Consider the following 16418-nt stretch of genomic DNA (forward strand, 5'->3'; position numbering starts at 1 on the left):
TGGAGAGCTGTAAAGAGGGGCTGTGACTCAGCGGTAGAACCTCATCTTGGCATGCAGAGGGTCCAGGTTCAATCCCCAGCATCTCCAGTTAAAGGGACCAGGCAGTAGGTGATGGGAAAGACCTCTGCCTGAGACCCTGGAGAGCTGTAAAGAGGGGCTGTGACTCAGCGGTAAAACCTCTGCTTGGCATGCAGAAGATCCCAGGTTCAATCCCCAGCATCTCTAGTTAAAGGGACCAGGCAGTAGGTGATGGGAAAGACCTCTGCCTGAGACCCTGGAGAGCTGTAAAGAGATGCTGTGGCTCAGCGGTAGAGCCTCTGCTTGGCTTGCAGAAGGTCCCAGGTTTAATCCCCGGCATCTCTGCTTAAAAGGGTCAAGTAGCAGGTGATGGGAAAGACATGAGACCCTGGAGATCTCCTGCCAGTCAGTGGAAACAAGACTGACCTGTATGGACCAGGGATCTGGCTCAGGTTAAGGCAGCTTTATTTAGGGGAACGCCATGGCTCAGTCAGTGGTAGAGCATCTGCTCGGCATGCAGAAGGTCCCAGCTTCAATCTCCAGCTAAAAAAGGACCAGGGAACAGGTGATGTGAAAGACCTCAACTGAAATGGGAAGGACCTCTGCCTGAGACCTTAGAGAGCTGCTGCCAGTCTGAGCAGACAATACTTGCATAGACCAATGATCTGATTCAGTACAAGGCAGCTTTGTGTGTCCATGCGACTGTATTTTCTCATTATTGCTACCAACAAACCTACTCCTAAGCTACAATACGACAAAAGCATTTTGGTATCTAAATAAATATGGGGTAAAACCTCATAATAAAATCATTGTGAAAATAGTAGGTGCCATGAGAAATTTCTAGGCCCCATGGTGACCTGGCACCTGGGATTTTTCCTGGGGGGTGGGCTTAGAGACCCCACCTTGGTGCAGCCTTAGCCTGTGGAACTACACTCTGCAGGCCACCCCTGTGAGGTAGGACAGGACCCAGTTTCCCATAACTAACTGCTGAAAATCTACCAGTGGGTTAAGGTATAATAAATTCCGCTGAACGAGCCCCCCCCCCCAAACTGTAGAGGGAAGCCGTGCGTGAAGTAACAGAACATTAAGACCCGACATCGCTGCGTTTTAATGCTGACGGCAGTATAAATGTCTGCTTTTCCTCTACAGATGGATAGCTGTGACATTTCACAATATAAAGAAAACGTTTCGAGGTGTCGGTCAAACCATATGGTGTGGATAGTTATTAATTTCCTCTTTTTCTCTCTCTTTTTCTCAAGCAATGAAGTCGGGAGGCACCCAACTCAAGCTGATCATGACCTTCCAAAACTACGGACAAGCCTTGTTTAAGCCAATGAAGTAAGTGCCAAATCTTGTTGCGGCCTTTTTGAAGGGTTGGCGTTGCCGCCAGGTTCTTTCAGACGCTTCTGGTGAGGGTTGTTGAGGTCCTTGGCTGAGCTAAGATGGGAAAAAACGAATGTTCTTTACAAACACACAAAGCAGCGGACTGCGGGAGTGTTCGTAAACTGAGGCTTAAAATTCGTTGTGAAATCTGTACAGGGCGGAATGTTTGTTAGTGTTACAAATGCCTCTCTTCCACTTCCCTTTTCTGTAAAAGTATGACAAGTCCCTGTCTCTTTGTGGTAATGGATGAAAATGCCTTTCTGCTCCTCTCCAACTCTGACTCGACCTGGAAAACCCTTGTTGTTTTGTTTGTTTCTTTGTTTTTGTGAGCAATTCGTTTGCATACTAGGAAAGAAAGCTGGAGAACATTTGTGAAGATGTGGTGGGTTAATCATGTGTCCATACAGTCCCATGGTTTTGTGGGGCGTTTCTGTTTGCTAGGCTAAATATCATTCCTTCTATGGTTTTACAGGGCAGGTGTGCAGGCAAAGTATGTTTTGACAGAATCTACACTTGTGGTCCCCAAATGATTGACAAATCTTTTCATATTTTGCTCGTAAGAACATAAGGGAAGCCAATGTTGGATCAGGCCACTGGCCCATCCAGTCCGACACTCTGTGTCACTCAGTGGCCAAAACCCAGGTGCCATCAGGAGGTCCACCAGCAGGGCCAGAACTCCAGAAACCCTCCCACTGTTGCCCCCCAAGCACCAAGAATACAGAGCATCACTGCCCCCAGACATAAGAACATAAGAGAAGCCAATGTTGGATCAGGCCAATGGCCTGTCCAGTCCAACACTCTGTGTCACTCAGTGGCCAAAACCCAGGTGCCATCAGGAGGTCCAGCAGTGGGGCTATATCTTGTGGCTAAAAGCCACTAATGGACCATTGCTCCATATGTTGATCCAATTCCCTCTTAAAGCTGTCTGTGCTTATAGCTGCCACCGCTTCCTGCAGCAGTGAATTCCATGTGTTAATTACTCTTTGGGTGAGGAAGGACTTCCTTGAGTGCCCATTGCTTGGAAGGTCAGTAGTTCAGCAGTTCGAGACCCAAGTGCCGCATGATGGAGTGAGCTCCCATCTCTAGTTCCAGCTCCTGCCAACCTAGCAGTTCAAAAGCAAGAAATTGCAAGTAGATAAACAGGTACCACTTCGGTGGGAAGGTAACAGCATTCCGTGCACCTTGGTGTTTAGTCATGCCGGCCACATGACCATGAGAACGTCTTCGGACAGCGCTGGCTCTTCGGCTTTGAAACGGAGATAAGCACCGCAGCCCTAGAGTCGGACTCGACTGGCTTTCAAGCAAGGGAACCTTTACCTTAAATGTGTATCAGTCCTTTTAGCCCTTTGCTCCAAATAGGATATCTAGAATTTTTCTGCCATTCAAGATCATGTATCTGTGAGCTTCTAGGGTTGAAGGGAAAGGTTAAAAAAATACAGATGTGTCTGCTCCCTCTCTCTACAATCTTGCCAGTTGTTTTTCAAACTACAACTTTTATTTTTGCAAAAGGTTTTGGGGGGAGTAACTAAAATTGGAGAAATACTCATTCAGTAAAGGTTAGGTCCCAATGGAGCCTATCTCTGCTGCGAGATAGAGTTCGCAGTCCTCTTCAGTGGTATTTCCTGCTAGGGCAAATGGCAATTGTATTCCCCCCCCCCCATTTTCTAATACCATTTTTGAGGCTCAGAAAACCCCTATTCTAGTTGTCCCTGGTAGGAAGCAAATAGACTGAGAATTCTTATTTGGCAGGAACTGAATCCTGTTGGGGGTCTCTTCTCTACTGTCTGTTCCTCACTGCTGGTCAGTTCCCCCCCAGCACCCTCCCCCAAAAGTGTTGCAGAGAGAGGGGAGCTCAGATTCAAATCAGGCCCAGATTAAGAAGGGGGGGGTGTATTTAACTCGGAATGAGGATTTTTCAGAGCAGGGATGCTTGCTTTTCAGGCTCCTTTGCTTGAAAATCTGTCAGCATTGTTAATTGGCTGGACTTTATTGCTCTGAGGGTCAGCTGTCTGCAGTTTTTTTTCTTTATGCTTGTGTTTGTGGATATATGTCTGTGTGATGAAAACACACTTCATGCATCTGATGAAGTGGGTTCTAGTCCACGGAAGGTTCTGCCATGTGCAATTTGTTAGCCTTTACGGTGTCACGAGATTCCTTTTTGCCTCTTCTGTACGTCAGCTTCAGCATTTGGTAGGATTGTAATGCAAGTCTGGCTCTGGTCTCACTGTAGAGAAGGCTGGCCTCCCATTCATAAAAACGGAAGTGTGTCTGATTCAAGCGGATTGTCACAATAACCCGATTTGTTCTAATACCAGATTGAAAATTTACGTGGATTTCGGAGGCTTTTTATATCTGCCGTCAACGGTTCTCCAGCTTTGTTGATGGCGATTCTCGTATTTTGTTGCCTGTAAGCCGTATGCGCATCTTTCCGATTACAGGCCGTTTATATGCCATAGGTGCAAAAATAATGAGAGAGAAAGAGAGAGAGAGAGAATTGTAAATTTAACATGAAGCCAGAGCAACTGATTTGCAAATAGACGGAAGGGGCCATTTCTCACAAGGTGGAGACTGTTTGAATCCAACCACTGCACCTCTTTTGAAATTCACTCTGGTCCCTGCTTGGGAGCTGTTTCACTTCATTTCGGGAAGCTAGCCATGTTGGTCTGCAGTAGAAGAGCTGGATTCGAATTCAGTACCACCTTAGAGACCAAGAACAGTCGCAGGGTATAAGCGTATGAGAGTCAAACTCCCTTTGTCAGACATGAGTACGAATGGAGACTTCTGAGTCTTTATGTCTCATTCAGAAGGTGAAAGGGGTGTTGTAAAGAATGCTCGTAAAGGATGAAAAGATACCCTGCATGTTGTTATTATAAGATTTTTATTACGTTTTCCCTATTATATATGACATTGTAGGATGGGAATTTTCTACCCTGCATATTGTAATCAGCTTGACCAAAGCAGGGAGGAAAAGCTGATTACAATATGCAACATACCTCTGCATCATTTACAAGCATTCTTTGCAACACCCCTTACTCCCGCCTTCTGACTGGGATATAAAGAGCCAGTTTGGGGTAGTGTGGTTAGGAGCGCGGACTCTAATCTGGGAGAACCGGGTTTGATTCCCCACTCCTCCACATGCAGCTGCTGGTGTGACCTTGGGTCAATCACAAGTTCTCTCAGAGCTATTCTCTCAAGAGCAGTCCTCAAAAGAGTTCTCTCAGCCCCACCTACCTCACAGGGTGTCTGTTGTGGGGAGGGGAAGGGAAAGTTGAGTGTAAACTTCTCTGAGACTCCTTTGGGTAGTGAAGAATGGGGTATAAACCCAATCTCCTTCTCCACCTTCTTCCCCAGAACAGCTAGATTCTAGTGCAGGAACAACTTAGAGACTAACAAAATTTGGGGGGCTATAAACTGGGAGAGTCAAAGCTCCCCTTTGGCAGACAGCTCCCATCATCTTGGGACTGTAAGCTGCTCTGAGACTCCTTTGGGTAGTGAAGGGTGGGGTATAAATCCAATCTCCTCCTCCTTCTCCTCCTCTTCTTCTTCTTCCTCCTCCTCTTCCTCCTCTTCCTCTTCTTCTTCTGAATGGTTCTGGCCCAGGTATCGCCATTCCTTCTTGTGTCTGAGGAAGGGAGCTCGGACACTCGAAAGCTCAGACCATGAAAATTGTGTTGGTCTCTAAGGTGTTCCTGAACTCAGATCTAGCTGTTTCAGTATGGGTTTTATTGAGGCCTCCTTCCTGGGCCAGTTCCAGGTTTGTGTAGGCCCTGGGCAAGAGAGTATAACGGGGCCTCCTTTCCCACTTTGAGTCCCTAGTGGGAAGAAAGGGAGGGTACAAATGAAGTAAACAAAGATCTCAGAAGAAGAAGAGATTATCTATACCCCGCCCTTCACTACCCGAAGGAGTCTCAGAGCGGCCTACCATCTCCTTTCCCTTCCCCTCCACACAACAGACACCCTGTGAGGTTGGTGGGGCTGAGAGAGCTCTTTCGAGGACTGCCCTTGGGAGAACAGCTCTGAGAGAACTTGTAACTGACCCAAGGATACACCAGCAGCTGCATGGGGAGGAATGGGGAAATCAAACCCGGTTCTCCCAGATCAGAGTCCGCGCTCCTAACCATTACATCAAACTGGCTCTGAGAGAACCCTGAGAGAGAGGTTAGAAAAAGCTATCATGACTTGGTCAAGATTACGCAGTGAGCCTGGATTAAGGCTGAGAGATGAGGCCCACCGGCAGCTTGCGTTAATCAGCGAGTGCCCACCTAAGCCTACCCGTAATGCCGGCCCTGGCCCATTCCATGGGGTGCAGGAAAGCGCACATAATCACTGGCCACTGCTAGAAGCTCCCACCCTGTGCTGCGGGCACACACACCCCCCCCCCAGCAAAATGCCTCCCCTCTTCCCAAGCTTTCTGTGGCAGCCTGGAGCTGCCCACAGCTAGCTGGCGACAAGATGGACGCTTGTGTGCACACCAGGGTCTCCCCCCCCCCCCCGCTTCCGCCGGGTCAGCAAAATCAGCTCTCAATCAGCTTAAATCTGGTTTAACCGGGTTACGGTGGGAGGCTGGACGGCCTTAATTTATTTGCTGGGATTTGCAACAAGAGGTCAAGACAATTTAGAAACAGCTGTGTTTCTCCAAGTGGGAGGTGGGCTTTGAATCGGGGAGAACTGTGGTTTTACGTGTGGCGGCTGGGGGGGGGTTGCCCACCGACCTTTCCCCCTCTCCCTGCTTCTTCCTGAAAGAAACCCACATGTCCCAGGAGCTCCAATTAAACAGAGGAGATCAAAAGACGATCAAAAAGGCGGGTTCTTTGATAGTGGGACGTCCCCCCCACCGCTGCTCCCGCCGCACCTTTTTGAAAATGGAAGCGAAACCTCCAGAGAAGGGTTTGTTGCCTTTGTTAAAGCTCGCTGCAGCCTCGGGCCTGAGTTCTTTCCCTCTCTGCTCAGTGCCTCTGACATTTCGATCTTGGCTCCCCACCCAAACCAAGCAGGGAACGCACACAAACACACACACACACACACACACAGACACACAAACGGAGAAGAATGTCTGTGCTTGGCCAGGCTCCCTGAGTTAGGAGAGGTCCATCACGGAGGAGAAGTCAGAGAAGACTGACTTGGCAGGGGCGTCGGATGACAAGCTCCTTCTCTGGCACCCGGACTCCGCTCTCCGCTGTGCCACTCCGTGCTGGGAAAGCGGGAAACGTTTTCTGTTTACCAGTTTGCTTGGGTGCTTCCAAAAATCCTCCCCGTCCAAATTCCTCCCCGAATGGGATAGCTCTGAACTACCCAGCCTTGTTTCCAAAGTGAGAGCAATGCTCTAGGAATCCTCCGTTCAGCCATTCGTCGTTTTTTTTCTTTTCAAAAACAATTTATTAGGATATAATAAAAAGTCAAACATATATCAAAACTTATATTATTGTACATCCTTTCCTCCTCTCCCCCCCCCCTTTTCGGCTTCCCACAATGCTCCAACCTCCAGCTCAATTCTTAAATTCTCTTCATACCTCCCTTTCTCATTATTCACATCTATAGGTAACTTATCTTTCAAGCCATTCGTTGTTTTTAATGTGTGGGTTTTGCACAGAGCGCCGTGCACGCACAGATTGCCGTAACTTTTTTTGTCAGTGCATGAACACACCGAGCTGTTGTCCACTGAATCAGGCCCTTGGTCCATCAGAGTCAGGATTGTCTAAGCCAGGTTTGTGTGTCAAACTCATTTGTTATGAGCGCCGGATCCGTCATAAATGAGACCTTGTTGGGCCGGGCCACGTGTGTCATAAAATGTAATGCCAGGCGGCGGAGATATAAACTTTATAAAGGACACCAACACAAACGGGTTTTTTTTTTTGCTTAAAATAAAAACATGCTTAAAACATTAGCACTCTTGCAATATTTTGTTTATTTAACAGTATCTGATAACTGACGCCTCTTGCTCTGAATTATTGCATCAAAATGTCTGTGCTGTTGCAATCTTGAGTATGGTCTTCATGTGTTTATCTGTAAGCTGCAAATCTACTTTTGATTTATTGACATTCACCACAGAAATCCCATGCTCAGAGTTCTGAGTCTAGGACCCAGGTTAAAACATGAAATGGCTGAGCGACTGAGAGAGTCTGGCGAAGCAAGCTATGATGCTGCAGCAGAATTGGAAGCAGGAGATGGCCAGTTCCACTGTGGGCCTGATAGAAGCCCTCCTGGGGCCTGATCCGGCCCCCGGGCCACATTTTTGACACCCCTGGTCTATTCAGACTATCTCCTCTTACCTGGTCCTTTTAACTGGAGATGCCAGGGATCGAACCTGGGAACTTCTGCATGCCTGAGCCAGGGCCCTTGTCATTCATGCTTTTTCCTCCCACATTAGCTGATTTTCAAAGTGGGAGTGCTTTTCTAAGAGCCCTCTGCTGTGCTGTTAAAAATAATAATAATAGAAATCTGAATTCTCTGTAGAGCACAGCACATGCGCATATTGCCATAGTTTCATTTTGCCTTTGTCTCCTTCTCCCCCCCCCCCACATTACCAGTATTTTTTTCCTGCTTCCTGCACTGATATACAGCACCCTTTCTTGGGGACAGCCAGTTTGAGGTAGCGGTTAGGAGCATGGACTCTAATCTGGGAGAACTCGGTTGGATTCCCCAGTCCTCCACATGCAGCTGCTGGCGTGACCTTGGGTCAGTCACAAGTCCTCTCAGAGCTGTTCTCTCAAGAGTAGACCTTGAGAGCACTCTCAGCCCCACCTACCTCACAGGGTGTCTGCTGTGGGGAGGGGAAGGGAAAGGAGATGGTAAGCCGCTCTGAGACTCCTTCAGGTAGTGAAGGGCGGGGTATAAATCCAATATCTTCTTTTTCTCTCTGAAGAGAGACCAGGCCGCCCAGTGTCAGAATTATATATTGTCAGGTCTGGAGTCCTCTTGGCAGTGCTCCAAGTTGGGAGCCCATTGGGTCGGTCCCACAGAACCAAAGCCCTGCAGCCTGGGAATTCCGCCTTCTTCCGGACTTTCTCTTCTTGCTTGAATTCCTCCCCAGGTTTTTGAAGTTGTGGATTCCCCGGTCGCCTCTTGAAAATAGGAATCCGAAACCCTCTGTTGTTTCCAAGAGTGGGACTTCACAGATCCGTTCCGCTAATGGCAGCACTTTCCCTTTGCCGAGATGCTTCGTCCAACGCGGGAGCATTTCGCATCCATGCGCATCTCCATCATGTGCCAGCAGAAAGCACTGCCATTGGTGGGACAGACCCCCCCCCCCGGGATCCAAGATTCTGCACATGCACCGTTTGCTGCAGTTCCTTCAGTTCATTTGTACGCTTTGCCTTCTTCGGCATTGAAGATGCCAGGGCCGGCGCTGGCGTACTCTAAGGTAGGGCATATGCCAAGGCCCAGGTCCAGTGTTCCCTCTAAGCTGAGTTAGTGTGAGCTAGCTCACAGTTTTTTAGCCTCCGACTCCAGAGCAAAATAATGTATGCAGTAGCCAAATCGCTCGCTCACAAATTTAGTGCCAGTAGCTCACAAGACTCCAGAGCTTAGAGGGGGTATTTCCCAGGTCTTCTAGGGGGGGGGTCCATTGCCGCAGCCCTCCGCCCACTCAGTCCCCCTGCTGCCCATCTGTTTGCTGTGAGCCCTTCCCTCCCCCACAGTCCCAGCTACAGACACTGCCTGGCCCAATCAGAGAAGGGTGGGCAGACCCTGGGAAGACTGGAAAGGGAGCAAGTGGGCGGGGAGAAGGATTAGGTGGGGAGGATAATGCTGGCAGGTGGACAGGGAGGTTTGAATAAGGAGGCACAATGGAGGGTGAGGGGCCCCAGGCCCAAGGGTTGCCAACCTCCCGTTGGGAACCCGGAGATCTCCTGCTATTACAGTTGACCTCCAGAGGGCAGAGATCAGTGACCTTAAATTTAATGGCTGACTTTGGAGGATGGACTCTACGACACTGTGCCATGCTGAGCCAGTTTGGTGTAGCGGTTAAGAGCAGCTGACTCTAATCTGGAGAACCGGGCTTGATTCCCCACTCCTCCTGCACATGCAGCCAGCTGGGTGATCTTTGGTCAGTCACAAGTTCTCTCAGAGCTGTTCTCTCACCAGCAGTTATCGAGAGAGTTCTCTCAGCCCCACCTACCTCACCGGGTGTCTGTTGTGGGGAGGGGAAGGGAAAGGAGATTGTAAGCCGCTCTGAAACTCAGAGTGAAGGGTGGGTATAAATCCCATCTCCTCCTCCTCCTCTTCTCCTCCTCCTCTTCTCCTCCTCCTCCTCCTCCTCCCCTTCTTCTTCTCCTCCTCCTCCTCCTCTTCCCAAACCCCACCCTCTTCAGGCTCCACCTCCAAAATCTCTGTCTGCCCAGAGTCCACTGAAACCTGGAACTGGCCCTGGCCAATGTACTGAAAAAATGCAAAAGAAAGAGAAAGCCAATAGTGTATGCTGCCATTCTGGAATTAATGTAGAAAATTCTCCTTGTTGAACTGGAGTTTACCAGGGTGGGGCTGGGACAGGACCCAGTGCAGATAGGCATTCAAGAATAACAAAGATTCAGACGGGAGAAATATACACTCCGTCCACGGTTCTTGGTCACACTGCAGCGTGACAGACTACTGGCGGTGTAGAGCGGAACATTGAGAATCCGCTCTCCATAGACGAGTGGTTTGCATTAGTGTCCCGATGTGTTTTTTTTCCTGCTTTTGGCGTTTGTGAAGTAGCCGTCAAGAAGGCAGCCGGGGAAACTGAAGCAAGCGGGAGAAACGGGGGTGGGTACTGGGCGTGCAGCGTGATTAAAAGGGATGTCGTTTTCTTCAGATTGACGCTTGGTACGTCAGGAAGGGTTCAGGTTAAAAATCAATGGGATGTAGGGTTACCAGGTCCTACCTGCTTGCTGGCAGGGGGGGGGGAGGGGTCCAGGTCCTTTCTGGGATCTTCTGCCATGCGCACGAGGCAGGTTCTGTGTGATGACGTCACCCGGAAGTGAAATCATCACGTCATCAATGTCGAGGGGTGACGCTCGAGTTTTTGGGCAAAACTCTATGGTTTTTTGCCATCCAACACCATAGAGTTTGCCCAAAAACTCAAGCGTCACCCCCTGATGTCGGCGACACAGTGACATCACTTCCGGGCAGCAGCATCACTGTGCGTTGTCCCCGTTTGGGGGTGGGGTTTCCCTGGATCGAAGCCCTCAAAAGCGGGGGAACCCCCGTTGGGAGCTGGGAACCCTAGTGGGATGGGACGGCGATAAAAGGGAGCAAAGACAGTGTAAATCAAGCGCGTCCTCGGAGAGGGCCCTACACTGGAAAACCACGGCACGTTGATCACGCTGAGCTTAGCAGAAAAGTCACTCGAGGTGGCAGCAGGTTTAACGAAGCCGTTCAGCCTCGATGTCGGGGCATCGCTGAAATAATAGACTCATTTCCTCCCTTTGTTTCCGTCGTATGGAAGTGCAGTTATTAGTTCCTTAAAGTGAGGCATGCTGGTGAAGGGGGGGGGGGCAAGTGCTTTACTGTTCTGGGTTCCCTTGCCAAATAGCAGGCTGCGTGAATGAAGTCTCTGGAAAGCGGGTGGCGCTGGTCACTGAGGCTGGGGGGGGCCCTCAGTGGTGAAGGCAGGGCCCCCCAACGTGGTGCCCGTGGGCACAGTCAGCATCCATTGACACCTTTCCCGGTGCCCACCAAGTGCTTTTAGAAAGTGGGAGGGGGCTAGGTGAGCCCTGGGGGTGCGGATTAAAAGGCATCCTGTTGAAAAGAGTCTCTGCTTGAAATGTTACTATCAGAGTCAGGCATAACCTGGTTAGACTGGTGGGCCCGGGAGGCTGATGCTAATACCCCCACTCAGCCATGAAGGCTACCTCAAGGGTTGTCATTAGAGAAGTGTGAAAGGAAGAGGCATGGATACACAAGGCTGTCTTCTACTGAGTCAGACCCTTAGTCCATCAAGGTCAGCATTGTCTACTCAGATTGGCAGCAGCTCTTCAGGGTCTCAGGTGGAGGTCTTTCCCATCCCCTCCTGCCTGGTCCTTTTAACTGGAGATACCAGGGATTGAACCTGGGACTTTCTGCATGCCAAGCGGATGCTCTACCACTGAGCCACAGCCCCTCTTTACAGTTCTCCAGGGTCTCAGGCGGAGGTCTTTCCCATCCCCTCCTGCCTGGTCCTTTTAACTGGAGATACCAGGGATTGAACCTGGGACTTTCTGCATGCCAAGCGGATGCTCTACCACTGAGCCACAGCCCCTCTTTACAGTTCTCCAGGGTCTCAGGCGGAGGTCTTTCCCATCCCCTCCTGCCTGGTCCTTTTAACTGGAGATACCAGGGATTGAACCTGGGACTTTCTGCATGCCAAGCGGATGCTCTACCACTGAGCCACAGCCCCTCTTTACAGTTCTCCAGGGTCTCAGGCGGAGGTCTTTCCCATCCCCTCCTGCCTGGTCCTTTTAACTGGAGATACCAGGGATTGAACCTGGGACTTTCTGCATGCCAAGCGGATGCTCTACCACTGAGCCACAGCCCCTCTTCAGCCATGTATGCTGATGTCAGCTTCCCAGAGTAAAAGGAGGATAAAAGAAGCACGTTAGGCAGAAGGCAGGTGATAGAGGGCTTGTGATGTGGTTTAGGTGAATATGAGCTTCTGAAACACCTGCCTGTTTTGGAGGCTGTTGGCCACGGTTCTTTCAAATGGGGAGAGAGTGGGCCAGTGGGTATTTACAGCGAGCTCTCTGGCTGCTTTGTGGTGAGGCCAGACGGCTTCAAAGAACCCTAAACCCGAGCCAAGCTTTGGGCATCCATTACCTGCGTTTCCTGCATTTCCCGAACTAGTTCATTGATCTTCGAACACAGGCAAAAAGTAACTCCATCTAACTGAGCTGTGGTGCTATACACAACTACAGTTATTTAGAACATGTCTGTGCTGCCTTTCGACCCACCTCAGGGTCCCCAGGGCAGCGGACATTAAAATGTGCCAAACCTTAAACAATTTCAAGCATTTAAAACAGCATTTAAAATACAAAGATATATGAGATATTTAGAACAAACTAAACACACATGAACACACAAGTGGGGCAGGGCTAACAATGGGCATCCAGTGAAGCTGACGGGCAGTAGGTTCGGGACGGACAAAAGGAAAGACTACTTTACACAAAGAGTGATTAAAATGTGGAATATGCTGCCAGACGATGTAGTGATGGCCGCAGGAATAAACAGCTTTAAAAGGGGATTGAATTGATTCATGGAGGATGAGTCTATCAATGACTACTAGCCATAGTAATGGAGGGGAACCTCCACATTCAGAGGCACTAAACCTCTGAATCCCAGAGCCAGGAGGTGACCTCAGAGGAAGGCCTCAGCCTCTATGCCATGTTGTTGACCCTCCAGAGGAACTGACTGGCCACTCTGTGAGACAGGATGCTGGACTAGGTGGACTATTGGTCTGATCCAGCAAGGCTCTTCGAATGTTCTTCACAAGGGAATGTCTCAGCCTCTGTGCCTTTTGTTAGACTTCCAAAGGAACTGGTTGACCAATTGTGAGACAGGATGCTGGACTAGGTCAAATCTTAAACACTGCTCTGATCCAGCAGGGCTCTTCTGATGTTCTGATCGGGGAAGGCCTCAGCCTCTATGCCGTCTTGTTGGCCCTCCAGAGGAACTGACTGGCCACTGTGTGAGAGGAGATGCCGGACTAGATGGCACTGACCTAATCCAGCAGGGCTCTTCTGAGGTTCTTATGAATAGTTAGTGAGGGAATGGCAAACAAAACAAAAAAGGAATATCCACAACCGTTCCAAGTCCCCGACTTTCTTGAGCCTGTGGGCACCTTTGGCATTCTGCAACCCCAAAATGGCTGCCACAAGAGGCGGAGCCAGCCACAAATGTCGGGGGGTTAAGTTATGCATGACTGTAATAATAACCCTTCACCATTTCAGGAAGGAGGTCTCTTTAACAGGATGCATTTCAAAATGAATGTATGGTTTTAAAATGTTTTCTTCCATATACAGAGCTTACCTTCAGTCACACAGTGGAGATCCCTGTCTGCTGTGGTGGCAGCTGGTGCCAAAGCAACATTTTAAAAAATAAATCTGCAAAGCCAATCCGAAGCCCTGCTGGACAAATGCCCCAACTGCCCCCATGCACTTTCTAAAAACACCTGGCAGATGCCAGGAAAGGTATCAGCAAGCTTAAAGTAGCAGAACTGTCAGAATGTTGGCCATTCTGGTTCTGTGAGGGAAGGCAGAGTTGTCAGTTTGGCTGAGATTAAAACCTTGTGCAGGTCACAGGGATGGTTGGTTTGAGGGGCTGGCTACGAAATGGGAAATGATCCCAGATATGTGTAAAGAAAAGGGGCGGGAAGCCCTGAAACAAGGAAAGATGCAAAATTAGCAGTTGCCTGAGAAGGAAGAGTAAATGAAGAAAGAAACCTGGAAAGAGTTCCCAGAATAAACAGGGAGCTAATGGAAGGGGGGAAGGTGTGGTTGAATTTCACTTATCGATTTCCACCAGCCAGCAAGTTTTTAAATCGCCAGCCTTCTCATTGTTTTACACTCCGGTGTCTTAAATCAAGTTGAAGGCTGGGAAGAAAGGCCAGGAGAGCACTTCTGCGGTGAGTTAAAAAACCGATACGCCACAATTATTTCATCCCTTGGAAGGTCTGCCTCCACTGTCCTGCAATAATTGCCCATAAAAGGTTTCAGGGTTAACCCAGTTCCATTTACAAATCCCGCCGTCCCATGTAAATTCCATCGCTAATTTCAAATGAATCAACCCAAATGAGGTTGCTCCCAGAAACTCCAAGGGAGTTTTTAGCAGAGCCGAAAATGCATCCAAACAAACAGTTATCAGCTTTGCTTAATATACGGTGATGTTCCCCACCCGTTGGGATTTCTCACGCCCCCGCTTGTTCAGAATGACACCATGTGCCCGGCAGGCGACCCCTCCAGACCAACCACAACCCAGGATCTAAGGTTAACAAGGTCCTGTTTACGGCTGCCAAATACCCCCGGGGGGCGGATTTCCCCCCCCCCGCTTTGGAGGCCTGATTTCCGCCCCCGCGGAATCGGGCCCCGGGGAAAACCCCACCCCGGCGTCCACGTCACCCGGATGTGACGTGATGACGCTGGGCACGCCGGGCATCACGTCACATGACGCCGGGCATCACGTCACATCCAGGTGACGTGCATGCGGCGCGCGCGCTCCAGACGCCGAACGGGAGCCCCCCGCTGCCAGGTAAAAACTGTTTGGCAACCCTAGTCCTGTTTTGTGTTTCAGAAGAGAGCCAGTTTGGTGTAGTGGTGCAGTGGTTAAGTGTGCGGACTCTAATCTGGGAGAACCGGGTTTGATTCCCCACTCCTTCACTTGCAGCTGCTGGATGCACTGGGGCAAGCCATAGTTCTGTCCAATGCTCCCTCTAAGCTGTGGAGACTTGTGAGCAAAAATTCTACTTTCTGAGCTCCTGGCATTAAAGTTGTGAGCGAGCCATTTGGCGACTGCATAAATTAGTTCGCTCTGGAGGTCTCCTTCCTGAGCTAAGATAAAAATGTGTGAGCCGGAGGCTTAGAAACTGTGAGCTAGCTCACACTAACTCATCTTAGAAGGGAACACTGGTTCTGTCAGAGCTGTTCTCTCAAGGGCAGTTCTCGCGAGAGCTCTCTCAGCCCCACCTGCCTCACAGGGTGTCTGTTGTGGGGAGGGGAAGGGAAAGGAGTTTGCAAGCCGCTCTGAGACTCGGAGTGAAGGGCGGGGTATAAATCCAATCTCCTCCTCCTCCTCTTCCTCTTCTTCTTCTTTGTCGTCTTCTTCTTCTGTGTTGGTAAATGCCTGGAGATTTTGGGGGTGGAGCCTGCAGAGGGTAGGGGCCTCAGCAGGGCCTGATGCCACAGAGTCCGCCCTCTAAAGCGGCCATTTTCTCCAAGGGAACTCATGATCTTGGTTATCTGGAGATCAACTGTAATAGAGGGAGATCTCCAGGTGCCACCTGGATGTTGGCAACCCTAGTTCTAAGCAATCTGGAGGTACGCCATCCAGTGAATAAATGTTGGATCTTGGAGACCTGAGTTCAGATGCCGTTTCTGCCATGCAAGGTCACTGGTTGGCTTACCTAAGGAAGGGGCTGTGGCTCAGTGGCAGAGCATCTGCTTGGTGTCCAGAAGGTCCCAGGTTCAATTCCCCGCAGCGCCAGTCGAAAGGATGAGGTTGGGTCTCAGCCTGAGTCATTAGAGAGCTGCTGCCAGTCAGAGTAGAGTGGCCCCCCCCATTGTCTTCCCCATCGTTGTGCCTGTGTCTTTGTTGATCTCTTTCGTTGGTGGGGACCCCATCCGGGGCTGGCATGGGGCTTCCAATGGTGAGTGGGGTGACCCTAGGGGGTTCCGGCGGGGTGGCCTGGCCCCAGGACCGGGGAACCAGGACAGCCTGAGACCCTGGAGAGCTGCTGCCAGTCTGAGTAGACAATACTGACAATGGTAGACAAGTGGTTCTATGTAGTCTAATTCTGCATTCGTGTGTTCAGCCTTGCACAGAAGTAGACTGAGGTACAGCAGAAGTCCTCCTAAGTGGAGCACGAGGTCAGCTGTGAGGATCCAAATCCTTTGAAAATGATTTCTAAAAAACCAACTCCACCACTTTTCCCTCTAAGCTGAGTTAGTGTTAGCTGGCTCACAGATCTTCGACGTGGTCTCTGTGCTTCACACCCATGGGATCTAGTGCGCATGCGCTGGATCGATCGGTGCTGTAGCAAGCTCTTTCAACGGATTTTCGCGCCCAGTCCCTCGGGCATGCACAGAAACCCCACTGCGCATGCCTAGAGGGGTGGGTGCGGACATCCTGCCAGTTCTTTTCTTACCGCCGCGTTGGAAAGACCTGTTTTTTCGTCAGTCTGATCGGATTGCTGTTAGCTTCAAAAAGAAAACCTCTCAGCTCTGGAAAATTATTTCCAAACTTTATTCTTTTCCTTTTTTTTCGTCATTTTTCAAGAAACTTTTTTAAAAAGAGAACTTTTGTTTTCTTTGAGGGGAATTTACCTCAGGCCTTCGGGCTACCCCCCCCCCGAACCG

The 16418-nt window shown here is 49.9% G+C and overlaps 1 protein-coding gene across 1 annotated transcript in view; it reads left to right on the forward strand.

The window, feature by feature from the left end:
- Positions 1-16418, forward strand: part of LOC107111298 (extracellular serine/threonine protein kinase FAM20C-like) — a gene marked incomplete at its 5' end in the record, with an annotated part of 90125 nt that overhangs the window by 4049 nt on the left and 69658 nt on the right. The window contains one exon of the mRNA XM_015412256.1: positions 1278-1356. Within this exon, the coding sequence (XP_015267742.1) occupies positions 1278-1356 (79 nt within the window). The remainder of the gene's footprint in view (positions 1-1277; positions 1357-16418) is intronic.

The sequence above is a fragment of the Gekko japonicus genome, unplaced genomic scaffold (genome assembly GCF_001447785.1).
Source record: "Gekko japonicus isolate JY-2015 unplaced genomic scaffold, Gekko_japonicus_V1.1 scaffold2951, whole genome shotgun sequence".
In the NCBI taxonomy this organism is placed as follows: Eukaryota; Metazoa; Chordata; class Lepidosauria; order Squamata; family Gekkonidae; genus Gekko; species Gekko japonicus.